Here is a 16,142-nt window from a genome sequence, read left to right as displayed (position 1 = left end):
CCGGCAAGCTACCTAATTAACCCCTTAACTGCTGGGCATAATACAAGTGAGGTGCGCAGAGGCATTTAGCAGCCTTCTAATTACCAAAAAGCAATGCCAAAGCCATAAATGTCTGCTATTTCTGAACAAAGGGGATCCCAGAGAAGCATTTACAACCATTTGTGCCATGATTGCACTAATTGTTTTTAAATAGTTTCAGTGAGAACCCTAAAATTGTAAAAAAAAAAAAATTTGTTTTTATTTGATTGCATTTGGCTGTGAAATGGTGGCATGAAATGTACAAAATGGGCCTAGATCAATACTTGGCGTTGTCTACTACACTACACTACACTACACTAAAGCTAAAATTAACCCTACAAGCTCTCTACAACCTCCCTTATTAACCCCTTCACTGCTGGGTATAATACACGTGTGGTGCGCAGCAACATTTAGCGGCCTTCTAAATTACCAAAAAGCAATGCCATAGCCATATATGTCTGCTTTTTCTGAACAAAGGGGATCCCAGAGAAGCATTTACAACCATTTGTGCCATAATTGCCCAAGCTGTTTTGTAAATAATTTCAGTGAGAAACCTAAAGTTTATGAAAAAGTGAACAATTTTTTTTATTTGATTGCATTTGGCGGTGAAATGGTGGCATGAAATATACCAAAATGGGCCTAGATTAATACTTTGGGTTGTCTACTAATAAAATATATATACAAGTCAAGGGATATTCAGGGATTCCTGACAGATATCAGTGTTACAATGTAACTAGCGCTAATTTTGAAAACAAAATGGTTTGGAAATAGCAAAGTGCTTCTTGAATTAATTGCCCTATAACTTGCAAAAAAAGCAAAGAACATGTAAACATTGGGTATTTCTAAACTCAGGACAACATTTAGAAACTATTTAGGATGGGTGTTTTTTGGTGGTTGTAGATGTGTAACAGATTTTGGGGGTCAAAGTTAGAAAAATATATTTTATCCATTTTTTATAGTAAATTATAAGATATGATGAAAATAATGGTATCTTTAAAAAGTCCATTTAATGGTGAGAAAAACGGTATATAATATGTGTGGATACAGTAAATGAGTAAGAGGAAAATTACATCTAAAAACAAACACCGCAGAAATGTAAAAATAGCCTTGGTCCCAAACGGTCAGAAATCGGAAAAGTGGTCTGGTCACTAAGTGGTTAACAAGAAATGTGACTTTGTGATTTAGTTGCTAATTAGCAATAAAGGGTATTGCATATTTTTGTATTTCTTGTATAGTCCTAAGCTTCTAGTGATTGTTTTTAATGTATCAAGGGCCAGATTATGAGTGAAGCGCAAAATTGTGTTTTTGCGAGCCTGATATTAGCATTCAACTCAGTAATACTGGTTCATTCAAATGTGCGCTGGTATTACAAGTTGAGCGCAATACAATACGTGTTTGCATTGCAGGGAAGCTTTGCGTTCACGAGAGCACACTTCCATAGGCTCCAATGGGAGCCTTGTTCTCATGCCGTGAGACACGGCAGAACACCTACCACAGTGAAGAAGATAAGTCGCACAGCAATGGGCAGCAAAGTTTAAATATATATGTATATGACTATATACATAAATGTATCTGTTTATATATGTAGATACACATATTAACACAAATATATATATATATATATATATATATATATATAAACATTTACAGATATATTTACAGTGAACACAGTCATCATAGATCGCAATGTAAAGGCACTTTTCAGAGCCGTTTTTGATTCCTAACACCCCATACCTGCTCACTTTAACCCCTAAAAGCTGCTTTATGCAGTTATTTTTAAACAAAATAAAGATGCTACAATTTTTAATTTTACAAAAGGAACCTCACACTTTATTTTGGGGGTATATGGGGGACATTTTTAAAATGAACCAGAGATCTGATCTCTGGTTAATTTTCAGGGCGCTAATTGCTACAGCGAGCAGGGCCGATTCAAGGATTTTTGTCTACACAGGCGAAGGTGCCTTTTGACGCCCCCCCCCCCCGACTATACCACCTACCTTCGTGCCCTCCTGCACCCCCATACCAATTACATTTTATTGTCCCACTAGCAGCATTGCCCAAACTGAAATTTACTTTAACCCCTGGAAAAAAAAAATGGAAGTGTAAGTACACCTCACTGCTTGGCTTGGGCCTGCAAGTACCTATGTATATAACAGTGATCCAGTTCCTTCTATTTTAATTAAAAAGGCCAATATATTTAGATAAAATGAATCATGTCTGACTGAGTCGGTGTGAGTGACTGAGTGAATGTCTTTTTTATTTAATGATGTCGGGGTAATGCGGCTGTGCCAGTGCACACTCTCACTCACTGTCCTCCTTTGCTCAATCCTAATCTTGTATTATAAGATAGACTAATGTATCATGCCCCATGAGATTTTCTTTAACGCTTCATTTTGCTGGGAGAAGTCAATTTAGCCAGAAGGATGTGAGTGTCACTGAGTGTCAGCATGGTGTAGAAGGGGTGAGGTACTGTTGGGGCAGGTACCTTACTAGAAGCTAAACAAAAATATTGCCAACAAGTCTACACCAACACCCCTCCAACCACATCTCCACATGCAGCTGAGCTACTCCCCGAGATTGAGCCCTCCCTCTGCATCTCCCCTAACTCACCGTCCTCCTCAGTTCTGTCTCAGGTAAAGCCTGGTTGACTCAAGTCTCAGCACTTTGCCTTGACTTGATTGAAGAAGTTAGCAGTAGCTAGCTAGGCACTGGGCAGCGCAGGTAGCCACTTGCGAAACGCACTGGTCAGCAATCACACTGCCGCCGTTGGCCCCTGTCCTGTCTCACAGCAGTTGTCACAGTTTGACTCACACACTATGCTAACACAGTAACGTACAAAGCCGGTGTTCAAGAACACCGGGAGCCCTGTGCATTCTAATTTCTGCCTGCCCCCGACCCCTGCCCTAAAACCCCGCCATCCTACCTCCCATCATTACCGGTTCAGCTATCTGTGTGGGCATCTCTTGCATGGCTCATTTTCACTTAGAGTGTGTCAGTGAAGTGAGTCACGTGGCACCAGACATCCACCACACACTATTTCCCTCCTAGTCTCAGATAGGGGCAGATTAATGCTGAGCTGTGTCCTGATTCATGTGTGTGCGCACTCTACAGGCAGCTGCGGCACATCGCATGGCAACATTTTCACTCACGCTTTCAGGCAGATCCACCACCTCCCGCTCTAGGTGCCCCCCCTGCTGCTGCCTGTTCTGCCTTACACATGCACCGGCCCTGACCGCGAGCTTGCGGTTGCATTACCAGCCACTTGTAAGGGCTGGTTATTTATTGTGCATAATAAAATAGCGCTCCACTAGTAATCTAGACCTAAATGTTTTAATAAAGTGGACCCCCTGCAACCTTTGGGTCCTATTTATTTGAGCGCATATCATAGAGCTATTTGTAGCTCCAACAAGTGTGAGTACCCTTGCTTGGATCTCTGCAATATTTTTGTTATACTTTTATTACGCTATTGATTGTTTTGCTCTCTTTTTTTTTAGGTCATCCTGATAAGATAATTTACTGTTGAGCATAGACAATCATTTCTTCATTACCTGAGAGATTAAGTATCTTTTGCTTTAACTATTACACTTTTTTCATTATCTTGTATATTTTTTGCCCTCTGGCTGCACATGTCAGTTAGGGTTAAACCACTAAATTGCCTATCACCTAGATTACAAGTTTTGCATTATTTCACCCTCCATAGCGCTGCCATTACGAGATTTAAAAAAGCCGCTTTGTGCATGCAATATGGTGGCGATGAGCTCCATACCGCACAAAATACAATCAGCTCTTTTCCCTGTAAAAAAAAAATACAAAGACCCCCCAACAGAAAAACCCAAGACCCAACCAACCCCCCAAAATAAAAAACCTAACTCTAAAAAAAAATCTAAGCTACCCATTGCCCTGAAAAGGGCATTTGTATGGGCATTTCCCTTAAAAGGGCATTCAGCTCCTTTTCATTGCCCTTTAAAAGGGCATTTAGCTCTTCTAGGAATGCCCAAAACCCTAATCTAAAAAACAAACAAACCTAACACTAACCCCCAACAATACACTTACAGTTTCTGAAGTCCGGACATTCAGGCGGCGAGAAGTCTTCATTCAGGCAGCGAGGTCTTCATCCATCCAGGCGGCGTCTTCTATCTTCATCCCGGCGGAGTGGCTCCATCCTGAAGACATCCGGTACAGAGTATCCTCTTCATACGGTCGCTGCTGTATACTGATTCTTCAATGCAAGGGAGCCTTTTCAAAATGGTGTCTCTTGCATTCCTATTGGCTGATTTGATTTTTGACATTCAAATCAGCCAACAGGATGAGAGCTACTGAAATCCTATTGGCTGTTCAAATCAGCCAATAAGATGAGAGCTACTGAAATTCTATTGGCTATTCAAATCAGCCGCCGCATCTTCCAATTTTGACACCACCAAAGAATGGCAATTTTGCATCGTCCCAGCTCCAGTATCTCTGTTAGCTGTTTCTTACCACACAGCGTAAATGCCGCGGCACAGGCTGCACTCCAGACTTACTGCGAGTTAGTCACCCGGCACACACCGCTCCTCAGACAGGGTCTTGAAAGTGATTAAAAAATTGCAAAATTGGAAGACGCAGCGGGTGCCGTGACGGATCGGTTTGGAGAGCATACCCTAAAAACGAAGGTCAGAAGGGAAGGGTTTTTCCAACTATCTGGACCAAAAGGGGTGCAAAGGTAAATCCTGTATCTTGATCCTAGACATGCTTCCTGACAAAACATCCACAAACAGAGAAATAAGGCTATATGTATTCTCATGCTGACTTTCCACCTGCACACGCTTAAGTCTCTGTATATTATTTCAGTTGCAAATGTATCAAGGGACTGTTCCCGCTGCTCCTTACCTTTCTAAAGCTTTACATCAATACTTGATAAGTCATAAGCTGACTACTTGTGCTATATGCATGGACTGCTAACAAAATTCTTAGTTTTTTTCTGCATGTACTTTTGGAAGCTGGTTTTGTGGACATACTAATCCCTAATTACTAAAAGGACTGTGTACCATAACTTGCATACTGACTGTATGAATTAATACCTAGACAGGATATCTAGTTAGTGATTCCTACGCATGTGCTTTTTAGATAGTACAATATATGTGTAATAAATAGTTTTTAGTATGTGTACACTAACGACAGATAAAATATAACCAGAATTGGTTTAAATATAAAAAGTGTGCTGAATTCCCTGTCTCTATTTGGGTGAATTTATAAAGGATTGTTTTCACTCTCTCTCTTTTCTGTACACAAATATTAGTTAAAGGGTCTGCACATTACATTTCGGAATTATCTATTCTCAGCCTAAGAGCACCAGTATTTTTATATTTTCAAATAATATTGAGTGAGCTGTGCCAAGGCAATACGGTCTCTGGATCTGAATGATGTAGAAGTTAGTTTTTTTCCCCATAAAACTGAATTGGATCTTGAGCTTGTGGGACACAAATAAAACTATTTTACTCCACTGAACTAAATACAATCATTTGGTTTGATCATTTAACTGCCAAACGAGAGTCTCCATATTCTCCTAGTCAACGTAGTTATTACATCTGTGGATCTAAACTTATGTATGTTTTGTGTAGCTACAAAAACAAACACACCGTCTAATTGCATAATCAACTATTACATAAAAAAGACAATATAGTAAAACACTGAATTTCAAATGAGTTTCCTTTCATTCCCCTGCCCAAAATGTGACATTTAGACAGTTATCAGCCAACTCTTGCACATGCTCAGTAAGAACTGGTACCTTTAAAATACTGTGCACACATTTTAAAATAAAAGTAGACTGGAAACTTTTTTTTTTATTGCATGTTATGTCTAAATCATGCACGTTGTTTAAATGCTGAAGAAATAAGTATAAGGTTTAAAGGGACAGTGTATACCAGAATTGTTATTGTTTTAAAAGATAGATAATCCCTCTATTACCCATTCCCTAGTTTTGCATAACCAAAACAGTTATAGTAATATCCTTTTTATCTCAGTGATTACTGTGTATCTAAGCCTCTGTAAACTGCCCCCTTATTTCAGTTCTTTTGACAGACTTGCATTTTAGCCAATCAGTGCTGACTCCTAGGTAACTCCATGTGCGCGACCACAGTGTTATCTATTTGACACACCTGAACTAACACCCTCTAGTGGTGAAAAACTGTCAAAATGCATTCATATAAAAAGCGGCCTTCAAGGTCTAGGAAATTAGCTTTCAAATAAGAATACCAAGAGAACAAAGCAAAATTGGTGATAAAAGTAAATTGCAAAGTTGTTTAAAATGTCATGCCCTATCTGAATCATGAAAGTTTATTTTGGACTAGACTGTCCCTTTAAAGGGGCATTAAACCCAACATTTTTCTTTCATGATTTAGAAAGAACATACAATTTTAAACAACTTTCTAATTTACTTCTATTATCTAATTTGCTTCATTCTCTTGATATAATTTGCTGAAAAGCATATCTAGATAGGCTCGGAAGCTGCTGATTGGTGGGTGCACATAGATGCCTTGTGTGATTGGCTCATCCATGTGCATTGCTATTTCTTAAACAAAGGATATCTAAAGAATGAAGCAAATTAGATAATAGAAGTAAATTAGAAAGTTGTTTAAAATTGCATTCTCTACCTGAATCATGAAAGAAAAAATTGGGGTTTAACGTCCCCTTAAGTTTCTATACTGTATATATTAATTTCTGTGTACTGAGGGGTGTGAACAACCTGCGCTGGGAAAGTTACCAATAAACCACTGGGTAAATGGAGTATCCTCAAACTCCACAGAAAGGAATACAATGCTCTCCTTACCATCTCCTTGGGATTCTGGGACAGATGCCCCTGCAGCACAGCAGCAAGCGGTGCTACACAAGAACAGAGCTACAAGCTTCATCGGGCCTTGTCCTTTCTTTATCTCTGTCTTCTCCTAGTAGAATAACGGACAAGGCCAATATTCATTTGCAAGTCCACTTCCGCAAAGAGATCTAAGAAAAAGAAGGGCATCAGACAGAGAGGAAAGAGAGGTGGAAGCAGGAGACTCAAAAAAGACCCGATTTTAGAGAAACCAGGTGACTGGAACTAATTACCAGCGTTGAGACCGCACAGAGACCCAGAGCACAGTTTGGTCTATCTGGCGCGAGTGCTGATACGGATTGTAAAAGACAAGAGGTTTCCTTCATTTCGGGGATCCATCCAGCAGTGACCTAATCCAGGACTGCTATAGAGAGACAGCTGGGACTTCATAGAGCATTTTCGGTGTAAGTAATAAGTGAACACCTTAAATTTTGGCTCTCTTCCTGTCTGTTCATTTGGATCTCAAATCTCGTTACAGCTCCGGTTAAAACATCACTAACTTCCAGCTGACGTGGATCTTCCTTGGTTTCTAATGGGATCTTTGTTCTCTATCTCAAATTAATCATTTGTGATAGTGATTGTCTCATTGTTGTTTTATTGTTATTTTATTTATGCAATTTTATTTTGAGGTTTTAGGGATTTTATTGATACTACATTGTCAAACGCCTGATCAGAGTGTTATTTAAATTTGGTTTTAAAAGTATTTTTGTGCACGATTAAGACTGTAATAAAATTTGTTTATTTTTTACTTGCACCATTACTCTGGCTCGTCCTTAAGCACATCCCTTTATTTGGGTTTATTAATTAACTACCCAGTTTTTACATATTTGTAAGGAATTATCATTTCCATCGTACTAAGGTAATTTATTGTTTATTGTTTATAGTATACAATAATTAGAACCTTTGCATTACCAATTTAAGCTACACGTTAGCGCCAGGGGTTATTATAGTAATATCCTTATTACTATTGTATGATTGTATATATTAATTTCTACAAAGTAATGAAACCTAAGGTTTCCCTTCTCTAATATTATCTGCTGTGAACAATTATGGAAAGATAAAGTGTGCAAACAAAGGTTGTGTAAAGTGTTAAAGTAACTATTTAAAAGGGGTTTTAGTCTCTATATTACACATACATTGTTTGTATACTTTATCTATCTATAATTATCCTCAGCAGAAGAGATTACATAAGAGAAACATAGGTTTCAACATGGTAGCTCCTATTACTTTATAGAAACTCATGGGGATTGGACAGTTACATAACAAGAAAAGGGGACAAAATAAATAGTGAAATTATATGGCAAATGGTTTTAATACACATAATTAAGCATTGTATACTACAATCTCAAATTGTTTAATGACCATTAAACCCCTTAACTACTGAACTATGCTGAGCTGTTTTCGAGCTTCTAGATGCTACTCACATATTAAGCTCTACTGGAAGTAATATTTCAGTGAGAAATCTACAACTTAAATTTTGACCCCCCCCCCCCTCATAATTTATGCTTACCTGATAAATTAATTTCTTTCATGGTGGTGAGAGTCCACAACACATTACTCCTGGGAACTACTTTTCCCTGCCACTAGGAGGCAAAGACTTCCAAACTCCAAAAGCTCTACAAAACCCCTCCAATCCCACTGGTACCTCAATCTAACATTTAGCCAAGCAAAAGAGGTAAGAAAAGAAATAAGAACAAAAATAGGAGCAGGGAAAAAAGAAGTGGGCAAGAATAAACCAGCACCAGAAAAAAACAAAACAAAGGGTGTGATCTCATGGACTCTCACCACCATGAAAGTAATGAATTTATCAGGTAAGCATAAATGATGTTTTCTTTCATAAATGTGGTGAGAGTCCACAATGCATTACTCCAGGGAACTAATACCCAAGCTGTGAAGTCCACGAGTAATATAACATAAAGGGTGGGATTTAAGAAACATATTTTTTCACTGAAAAACTAAATCAACAACCCCAAAATAACCCAAAAAGGACAAAACACTTTTTTTAAAAAAATGCAATTAAAATGAATTAACAGGCAAAATTATTCAACCCGGGTCAACTGCCTGAAGGACTTTCCTACCAAATCATTACTCCAGGGAACTAAGACATTAGCATTTGAACTTCCTAGTATTAGCTTTAAACTAAGAGAACAAAGCAAAATTGGTGATAAAAGTAAATGGGAAATTTGTATAAAATTACATGCCCTGTTTGAATCAAGTCAAGTTTTTTTGGACTTAACTGTTAAATCTGACACTTCAAAGAACTGGCAAATAACCCCTTATCTAAACAATCTAGCAAAAACTGCAAAATCCTAGGAATTCTAAAAGAATGCCAGAAAAAAAAAAACATGATCCGTACACCAAGAAATAGTCCTCCAAATCCTATTCAGAGGCTTATCAGAGTCTCAATAACAGAATCAGAGAACTCTCTTTGCTTAAGAACTATTCGTTCAATCTCCACGCCATAAAGCTTAGAGATTTGATATCTGGGTGGAAAAATGGACCTTGAGATGGAAGCTCTGGACGCAGAGGAAGTAGCCTAGGAGGACAAATGGACATCTGAACCATATCTGCATACCAAACTCTGCAAGTGCAAGATGGAGACAATGGAATCAATAATGCTTCCTCTTGTCTGATTCTGGAAATCACCCTGGAAAAAAACATGTTAGTCAAAATGACCATGGAACTAACAGAGCATCCACAAACACTGCTTGATGATCTCTAGACCTTGCACAATACCTGGGAAGTTTGCGATTCAACAGAGAGGCCATTAGATGCCTAACTACTGTAAAAATCTGCTTCCCAGCTAACCACTACAAGAATATGAACAGCAGAAATATGATCACCGATTTTTGCCCAGGAAAGACTTTGCAATAATTCCCTCGTGGCAAGGGACTGTGAGTTCCCCTTTGATAACTGACATGTGCTACTGCTGTAACATTGTCTGTCTGAAATCAGAGATAAGACTCCTTTTTCAACAGAGGCCAACTCTGAAAGGCTCTGTAAATTGCACGAGTTATAAAACATTAAAGGTAACCTTGCCTTGCGAGGAGAAAAAACCTCTCGCTCTCTCTAACATGCCCAGGTGACCTACCAACCTGAAAGACTTGCATCTGTAGTGATCACAGACAAAGTAGGATGAACAAAAGGAGCCCCCTGTGTAAAAAGCTGACAGAGATTGGCTTGTTCTGAAATCTAGATGAATCATTTAAGATAGCTGAATATAATCCCTGCACCATTGTCAAAGAATACAAAGCTGGAGAGGCATCTTGTGGAAATGAGCAAACAAAATAGCATCCGAAGCCACAATCATAAGACCTAACACCTCCATGCAAAGATCAACCAAGGGAAAAGAAAGAGGTGGACACTAACTTCATCCTTCATATATCTGTCAAGGAAAGTCTCATGGAAACTAAATCTATCTGAATCCCTAGAAACCTTTGTCTGAGGAACCAGCAAACTCTTTGGAAAACTAATTTTCCAACCATGTTGTTAAAGGAACATCAGTCTGCTGGTGTGAGACTCTGCTAAATTAAAAAAATGGAACTTGAACCAAGATATTATCCACATAAGGAAACACTGCAATACTCTGAACTTTGATCACAGACAAAATGGTAACTAGGACCTTGGAAAATATTCTGGGATCTGTGGCCAGACCAAATAGTAAAGCAAAAATCTGAAAATTCTAGTCTAGAAAAGCAAACTTTAGAAATGGATGATGATCCTTGTGAATTGGGATATGAAGGTATGTATCCTTTAAAACTAGTGTGGACATAAACTGACCTTGCTGAACAAAAGGTAGAATAGTTCGAACAGTCTCCATTTTAAAAGTAGGGACTATGAGAAATGTGTTTAGAGCCTATGGTTCCAGAACTGGTCTGAAAGTTCCCTCCTTCTTTGGAACAATGAAAAGTTTGGAATAAAACACCATCCAACATTTAAAAAAAGGAACAATCACTTCCATAGATTCTAAATTCAAACCTCACTAAAAAAAAAAGGCCTGAGCCTTCTCAGGATTTCTCAGAACATTGGACATAAAGAAACTTTCCTCTGGGAGGCGTTGCTCTGAAACCTATTCAAAACCCTTGTGAGAGTATATTTATAACCCAGGGATCCTGAACAGAAAGAAACCAAGCTTTCTAAATCAGGGGTTGCACCTTCATGCAAACTTTAAACTTGAAAAAGGAACAAAAATGTTAGGAACTTTAAATTAACCCTTGGACTTATTGTCCCTGATGAAAAAAGCTCATTTACCTCTAGTCACAGTAGAGATAATAGAATCCAAACCAGAACCAAATAACATATTTACCTGAAAAGAAAGGGATAAAATCCTGGATTTAGAAACCATATCAGCTGACCAAGTCTTAAACCCATAAAGCACTTCTAGAAAGTACTTCCAAAGACATACTTTTATCACTAATCTTAAAGGGACAGTCTATCATAGAATTGTTATTGTTTTAAAAGATAGATAATCCCTTTATTACCCATTCCCCAGTTTTGCATAACCAACACAGTTATATTAATATACTTTTTACCTCTGTGATTACCTTGTATCTAGGAGCCTTCTTCCAGCCCCCTGATCACATGACTGTGACTGTTTATTATCTATTGTCTTGCATTTAGCATTGTTTTGTGCTAAATCTTAAATAACCCCGTGCCTGAACACAGTGTTATCTATATGGCCCATGTGTACTTTCTGTCTCTTTGTGTTGAAAAGATTTAAAAAGCATGTGATAAGAGGCAGCCCTCAAAGGCTTAGAAATTAGCATATGAGCCTACCTAGGTTTAGTTTAAACTAAGCATACCAAGAGAAAAAAGAAAATTTGATGATTAAAGTAAATTGGAAAGTTGATTAAAATTAAAAGTCCTAACTGAATAATGAAAGTTTAATTTATACTAGACTGTCCCTTTAATGATGTCAAAAATATCACAAATAAAAGCATCAAGGTGATTTTAACAACTCCAAAAGATTTAAAAAAAAAATCTTCACTAGCAGAATCGTCCACAAACTGGCCAGAAAAACTAACCAAAAAGAAAACAGCGGCTACTTCAGCAATAGAAATTGCTGCGCAAAAAAGATAACCTGCTTGCAGAAAAGTCCTCCTATGGAAGAATTCAAGCTTCCTATCTAAAGGGTCTTTAAAGCAAGAACTATCTTCCAAAGGAATAGTAGTACATTTAGCCAGAGTATAAATGGCCCCACCCACTTTGGGAATATATTCCCAAAGCACAATATTAGAAGCTGGTAAAGGATACATTTTTTTAAACCTTGCAGAAGGATTAAAATGAATACCTGTTTTAGCCCAATCTCTGGAAATAATTTCAGAGGCCACATCGGGCATAGAAAATATATCTGGGGATTTATTCACAAGTATAAAAACAGTATTTTAATAATTAACGGGCTTATCTTCATCTACTTTAAGATCTTTAACCTCCAAAGTAGGCAAAATTTATTTTTAAAAGTGAACAAATATGCTCAATTTTAAACAAATAAGTGGATGTTTCAGATTCATGTTCAGAGGTAGATCCAAGATCATCAGAAACAATCTCTCCTTCTGAGGACATAGCAGCTTCATGACTAGAAACAGCAGGCTTATAACTAGTTGAAGGTAAATTCTGAACTGACCTTTTACTCTTACTTGAAGTAGGCATGGCCGCCAACATTTCAAACACATTAAATCGAATAAAATCCTTGACTTCAGGAGTTAAACCAGTAGGATTCTCCTGTAAGGAACAAACAGAAGGAGCAGTAACACCTTTAGAAGCAAGAGCAGCATTAGATCAGAATGCATTCAAATATGAACGCATTTATTGCATACGTTTGCCGGAATTAAAACCTCAGCTTGTTTACAATACAAAGATTTAACACTAGTAGGAAAGTGTTTAGATACACCAGCTTTTAAGGCAGATTTAGGGACAGAAGACTCCATAACTGCAGGAAACTAATACTGAATTTAAGTGCAAACACAAACAAGCATGCATATAGCTTAAAGAGTAATATCCCCATTAAAATAGCTCTTGAAGAAAGGGAAACACCCCCTCTGAAAGAAGCTCTTAAAAATATGCAAATTCAAAAATCATTAAAGCAGAGATGTGGTAATACTCAGGACACCTGGTATCCATATAGCGTACTTATGAGAGGAAGCTAATGTCAATATGGCTAAAACATACGCTATCGCACTGATGCACGCAGGCCCGAAAGCTGGCGTACCTCAACGTGCATCAAAAAAATATACATACACGAAGAACTTGGGAAGTGTTTAAAAAATACGTCAGTGAAATGCCCGTAAGCTTTAAAACATGTACATGAAGGAAAATATGAAGCATAATAACAAATACATAAAGTTTTTTTTAAAGAAGAAATTACTTTAAAAATATTTATAAATGTCCCAAGGTCATATACATATATAATAAATATATAACAATAACCTAAGAGGCTTATAGAGTGCCAAATAATAAAAAATATAGTACTTAACATTAGGCATGCTACAACTACTATGGAACCAGTAGAATGCCAAAACCAGTGCTGAAACATAAAAGCAGAGGATCTGGAATAGGAGTATATTGACGAACCAACAGGTATAGGCAAAGGACAAGTCCCTGCGACACCTGTGGAAAGGCTTGTGACTAAATTCCAATAGGTGAAAAATATGCCACTACATAATATATATCCCTCCAAAAATTACTGTACTCTGAGCCGAAATTGGCGTCCACTCTGAGAACCCCTCTCACTGAAGAATCAAATGGGTCATGGAGTCTCACCGCCTGTATGAAAGAGTTTTCATAAAAATTTATAATTAGAAATCAAAACTATTTTTTGTTATATTTCAGCACAATGTATTTATGCAGCTAGGGTGACTATCCCAAACTAGATAAGGGCTTTTTAAAGGCTCTTGCACTTTTGATGTTAACGTAGGGGTTTGCCCTGTGTATGACTGGAGAATTCTTTCTCTCCCATATGAAGTCTCTGATGCGCAATAAGTTGTAACTTCTGAGAAAAACTTTTTCCACATTCAGAACATGGAAATCCTCTCTCTCCTGTATGGAGTTTTTGATGAAGAACAAAATTTTCTTTGCGAGTGAAACATTTTCCACATTCAGAACATGAAAATGCTTTCTCTCCTGTATGAGTTTTCTGATGTGTAATAAGAGTTGATTTCTCAGTAAAACACTTCCTACATTCTGAACATGAAAATGCTTTCTCTCCTGTATGAATTTTCTGATGTCTAATAAGAGTTGATTTTTCAGTAAAACACTTCCCACAATCAGAACATAAAAATGCTTTCTCCCCTGTATGATTTTTCTGATGTCTAATAAGATTTGATTTCAGAGCAAAACATTTCCCACAGTCAGAACATGAAAATGCTTTCTCTCCTGTATGAATTGTCTGATGTCTAATAAGAGTTGATTTCTCAGTAAAACACTTCCCACATTCAGAACATGAAAATGCTTTCTCTCCTGCGTGAATTTTCTTATGTGTAATTAGAATGGAATTCCGAGCAAAACATTTCCCACATTCAGAACATGAAAATGCTTTTTCTCCTGTATGCATTTTCTGATGTATAATAAGAGTTGATTTAAGAGCAAAAAGTTTCCCACAATCAGAACATGCAAATGCTTTCTCTCCTGTATGAATTTTCTGATGTCTAATAAGATGTGATTTCAGAACAAAACATTTCCCACATTCAGAACATGAAAATGCTTTCTCTCCTGTATGAATTTTCTGATGTGTAGCAAGATTTGATTTCCAAGCAAAACATTTCCCGCATTCAGAACATGAAAATGCTTTCTCTCCAGCATGAATTTTTTGAAGTCTTAAAAGATTGGATTTTCTGGTAAAAATGTTCCCATATTCAGAACATAAATTTCCCATGTTGCTTCCATGATTGTGAAGAAGATTGAAACCAGTATTTGTAGTTTCACCATGGTTTGGACTAGGATTACTGCAATTTGTAAATTCACCTGTTAAGAAATACAATGGGATTAATGTTAGTTATTAATGACATAATTATATTTTGAGGACTATTTAACTGTTCTACCAAGACTAAGACTGGGAACCCTACACCTTTCATGCTAATACTTAAAGGGACACTGAACCCAAATTTTTTCTTTCGTGATTCAGATAGAGCATGCAATTTTAAGCAACTTTCTAATTTACTCCTATTATCAATTTTTCTTTATTTTCTTGCTGTCTTAATTTGAAAAAGAAGGCATCTAAGCTTTTTTTTGGTTTAGAACTCCAGACAGCACTTTTTTTTATTGGTGGATGAATGTATCCACCAATCAGCAAGAACAACCCAGGTTGATCACCAAAAAAGGACTGACATCTAAACTTACATTCTTGCATTTCAAATAAAGATACCAAGAGAATGAAGAAAATTTGATAATAGTAGTAAATTAGAAAGTTGCTTAAAATTTCATGCTCTATCTGAATCACGAAAGAAAACATTTAGGTTCAGTGTCCCTTTAAGGGTGGTTTACTAGCCATTAAAGAATATTTAGAATTTTTTTTTAATCAAACATTAAACAATTCATATAACAAATATATTTTTAGAAGATCTCAGATCCAAATATTGGAGAAATGCAGCAAAACACATAAGAATCAATTTTAGAAAATCTCTAACCTAACAGACAACTATCCTAATATTAGCAAAAAACAACAAATAAACGCTATATAGCAATTAAGAAGTAAAACACCTTTCATCTGAAACTACCTTAGTTTTACTAAATGTGTTTAAAAAATAATCAGTTTTGTTTATTTAAAAGCTTTAAATAGCTACCCCAGCATAACAAAAAACATTTTCAAGACTATTTAAATGATCATTTATCACAAATCTTTCACTATCTAGTGACATAGAATTATGTTAAATTACAAACAATAGGATTTATTTTATTTTTTAAAGACTTAAAATATATTTATCTTGTTTATAAAACAGATTTATAGACAAATTCTCTGTTTACCAAATTTTAAGACATCAAATATTATTTTCTATAATGTTAACATCATGACACAATTTCGACTTGAAAAAGTTTTACAATTTAGACCAACATTTTAAACTATTTGAAAAATACCAGATATACCCAGATTACAAGTGGAGCAATAATTATAGTGCAGGGTGCAATATCACTGGAGCATGCTAAAATAAGCACACAAATTAAAACTACAAGTCCAAGGTAAAATAGATTTACCAGAGAAGGTTTAACGCAGCCAACATATCTTTAGCATGTCCTGTCATTTTAATGGAGATTGCAACAGTGATAAATATAGCTCATATTACAA

General features: G+C 36.7%; 2 protein-coding genes across 2 annotated transcripts in view; one reads left to right on the top strand and one right to left on the bottom strand.

Moving 5' to 3' along the window:
- Positions 1-16,142, top strand: part of LOC128657302 (oocyte zinc finger protein XlCOF7.1) — a 225,235-nt gene that overhangs the window by 129,116 nt on the left and 79,977 nt on the right. The window lies entirely within an intron of this gene.
- Positions 7,721-16,142, bottom strand: part of LOC128657301 (zinc finger protein OZF-like) — a 36,397-nt gene continuing 27,975 nt past the window's right edge. The window contains exon 7 of the mRNA XM_053711592.1: positions 7,721-14,824. Coding sequence (XP_053567567.1) covers positions 13,770-14,824 — 1,055 coding nt within the window. The 3' untranslated portion in view covers positions 7,721-13,769. The remainder of the gene's footprint in view (positions 14,825-16,142) is intronic.

This window comes from Bombina bombina, chromosome 4 (genome assembly GCF_027579735.1).
Source record: "Bombina bombina isolate aBomBom1 chromosome 4, aBomBom1.pri, whole genome shotgun sequence".
In the NCBI taxonomy this organism is placed as follows: Eukaryota; Metazoa; Chordata; class Amphibia; order Anura; family Bombinatoridae; genus Bombina; species Bombina bombina.
This window is presented reverse-complemented; position numbering and strand designations above follow the sequence as displayed.